Source organism: Aplysia californica, unplaced genomic scaffold (genome assembly GCF_000002075.1).
Source record: "Aplysia californica isolate F4 #8 unplaced genomic scaffold, AplCal3.0 scaffold01063, whole genome shotgun sequence".
In the NCBI taxonomy this organism is placed as follows: Eukaryota; Metazoa; Mollusca; class Gastropoda; order Aplysiida; family Aplysiidae; genus Aplysia; species Aplysia californica.
The window spans coordinates 119,383-122,874 of record NW_004798333.1 but is presented as its reverse complement, the minus strand read 5'-3'; the positions used below and the strand labels follow the sequence as shown (position 1 = coordinate 122,874).

The following is a 3,492-nucleotide window of genomic DNA, read 5'->3' as shown; positions in this document are numbered from 1 at the left end:
AGAGAGAGAGAGAGAGAGAGAGAGAGAGAGAGACAAGCACACAGTTCACCCTTGCCTCCAATATACAGAATTCCTTACTCGTCAACATGTCTACATTATAACATCCTTTAAGCTAGTTCTCCTTTCAGCTTCCATTCAGGCAGGTTTTCTACAGAACAAATTCCTACACAAACACTGAACTGAAACTGCTGTGTGCTGACTTTTTTGACTTGAGATCGTCATGATAAAGCAGTTCATGAATTAGCCTGGTTGCTATTATTCATTATTCCGGGCAACAATGTCGATGGCCGTCGGTCGGATTTCTTGCAGGGGGGGGTTTTGACCTGGGGGGTCGTTTGTTTTGTTGTTGTTGTGGGGTTTTTTAAAGGCATTTTCCGACTCCTGTTCTACTTCCCAGCCCCTAGCCTTGTTTACCTCGATCCATAGACGTGTGGTAGTAAGTTGTGTATCCTGGACCGAGCACTCTGGGCTACAGTTTTGTTTTAATAAGAGTTTTACGGCACTTGCAGCACAATAAGGTCAAATAGGTGCCGAAGATCAGAAGTGTTACAAGAGAGTAACAAACACAAAAAAGAAGGAGGAGAGATGAGGATGACAGATTTTTCATAGGAAAGAAGGGGCAAACCACACCAGAGCACCTGCCAACCACCCGCCTCTGGGGTATCTGTGGTTGGCGTAGGAAAGACAGAGAAAAACTGTGAGATCTCGGGGACTGGGGGGGGGGGGTCATATATACAGATCTACTGTTCGTTTTGAGACAGATGGTAAAACAACACAATGAGTGGAACGTTCTAGTTATTTTGAACTTTGCAGACTTTAAAAAGACTTTTATAAACAGCGTAGACTGGACTGCCCTGTGGGGAACTCTTGCATATTATGGCACCCCAACAAAAAAGTTTTAAAAACGTCATAATCCTTGTATACCAGAGCAAGTTGCTGTGTCTTAGTTGAAGATAAATGGTCTACGTTTGTTGAAATGAGTACGACAAGGCTGTATACTATCACCTGAGCTTTTTTAAAAAACATTGTGATTGGCTTCGTGATGAGACAGACCACAGACATCTGAAAACAGGCAGTTGATGGATGAGTGGAGCATAATATTTAGGAGAGTTGGATTTTGAGGAATATTTTTCCTTATCAACATCACGGACCATAAAATTCAATTTAAAAATCGATGAATTATCAAGATCTGCAGAAAAACGTTGACCTTGGAATGATATATTATTTTTTACGAAACAGAAGTGCGGCAATTATCACCAAAATGTACCCCCATCGCGCTTTGCAGAGAACCGCTAGCAACATTAATAAATATAAGTACCTTGGTAGCATTATCTTTGAAGAAGATGGAGATATGTTGGATATGTTTTGAGAATGTAAGAGATAAGATTGCCCATCACACATGGTACTGGAGACCAACTGGAGAAAGATGAAGAGGCAGACCAGCTGGAAGTTACAAAAGCACAGACAGAGATGAGGCAATCACCCGGGGCCAAGATGTGCCAAAGTTAGAGGAGGTGGCCAGGGACAGACAAGCGTGGTGTCGACTGCTCTCTGTCTTGTGTACTTGGCAGTACAAGGAGAGAGCAAATTAGTATTATCATCATCATCATCATCATCATCATCATCATCATCATCATCATCATCATCATCATCACCATCCGGTGCCTTGCCGACTGGCGTGTGCGATCATGGACCTCCACTTCCCTCTGCCTTGCGTTGCAGCAATGGTGTCTGTTGTTCTTGCTGTTCCCAGCCGTGGTGTCCTGTATCTTTTTCCTCTGTCTGCCTCTGCCTCTCTTTCCATCAAACTTTAACTTGCCTGTTGTTACAATATTCTCCAATGCTTCTTTCTGCATTGTGCATATCATATATTTATCATAAGCTGTCGTCTGCAATTTGCTTCAACCAAGACTTCTTCATATTTTGTTTTTCTAACTATCCATGGGATACGCAGCATGCGTCTTATGAACCACAACTCTGTCGCCACAATTGTTCTTTCCAGCTGTTTAATGATTGTCTACACACAAACAAACACGCAGGCTAGGCCAATTGGAGCGCAAGGGACAAAAAAGTGACATACAATGGACTGTAGCGACACTGGTATCTCGTCCTTCCTTCGGGCGTCATGGTGCGGCCATCAATGGAATAAATACGTTGCACAAAAGAGGACGAGAATCAGCGGCCATGACAGTGTGCGATCTAAGACGAAGAACACAAGTCTATGGCTGGTTCTCCTCGGAATAGAACGCACGATCAGAGAATAGATCTTGTTGTCTCTCAACGACAAAGGGGAGTTATGCCTATTCACCTATGCTGTTAACGCAAGGAGATTAAAAGTTCTAAACTCCTTGTGTTAACGACAACAAAAGGGGGTTAGGCCAATACTGCATAAGTTGTCAGAATAATGCTGATCTTCCCACAGGGTCTACTGACGTCATACAGCGGGTCACGGGCACTGAGAACATAGGTTTGTGGCGATGTTGGTGGTCTAGTGGTTAGGCTGCCGGACTCGTAACTGTGAGACTGCAGGGTCGGGGGTTCGAGCCTCAGCTCGGCCCGACGTCGTGTCCTCGGAAAGGAAGGCATTGTACACGAACTTCCTGTTCGGGGCGGTCTTCTAAGAGACGAAATCTACACTCAGAGGTCCCGCCTTTTAGAGAATATTACTATGGGAAACATGACAGTCTTTGCTGAAATAAGAAATCAAACAAGAGTCAATAGACTCCGCAGAGGGTCTGGATGAAGAGGTAAAAAAAAACCCAAACATGTTAAAGTTATTATGTTGAGGGTACTTTGGCCTTCTTTAAGGTACAATCTGTCAGTTGAACAAGGGCAATATGTGAGGCAGCGTGGTGGAATCAGGCTCTCGTCAAACTAATCAAAGTAAAGAAACTTGCATTTTTTGGCAGGTTTGTGAATTTTTATCAAATTTTTGTTTTTTGGCTCAACACCTTTCATGTCCATTAAAGAACTCATTTCTGTGTGGCTTTTTCTGAAAAACGTTGATTAAAGGCATAAAAAATGTAAATCTTCAGTTACCACGGACTCTTAAGCTAAGGAAGTAACTAATCTTTGGTGCCATTTTCTCACTAATTTTACCTCTGAAAACATGTGACCCCCACCTCCTTTTTTTGCAAATATCTCGACTTGTATTCAAGATATATGGATATTTTTTTGCATCTAAATAAATGCAAGTGAACAAGTTTTGAGATGATACCAATAACTCTACATGCTCAAATATTGACGAGAGCCTGATTCCAGCACGCTGCCTCACATATTAGTAGGGCCAACATGACAGTCTTTGCTGAAATAAGAAATCTAACAAGTGTCAATAGACTCCACAGAGGGTCTGGATGAAGAGGTAAAAAACAAAACATTTTAAAGTCATGCTGTTGAGGGTACTTTGGCCTTCTTTAAGGTACAGTCTGTCAGGTGAACAAGGGCAATATGTGTTTTTCTTTTTCTTTCTCTTTCTTTTGTTTTCTTTTGGGG

At 42.4% G+C, this 3,492-nt stretch overlaps 1 protein-coding gene across 1 annotated transcript in view; it reads right to left on the bottom strand.

Moving 5' to 3' along the window:
* LOC101863554 overlaps window positions 1–174 on the bottom strand; it is a 7,860-nt gene extending 7,686 nt beyond the window's left edge. Inside the window, exon 1 of the mRNA XM_005111471.3 lies at window positions 79–174. Within this exon, the coding sequence (XP_005111528.3) occupies window positions 79–88 (10 nt within the window). The 5' untranslated portion in view covers window positions 89–174. The remainder of the gene's footprint in view (window positions 1–78) is intronic.
* Between the last annotated feature and the right edge of the window lie 3,318 nt (window positions 175–3,492).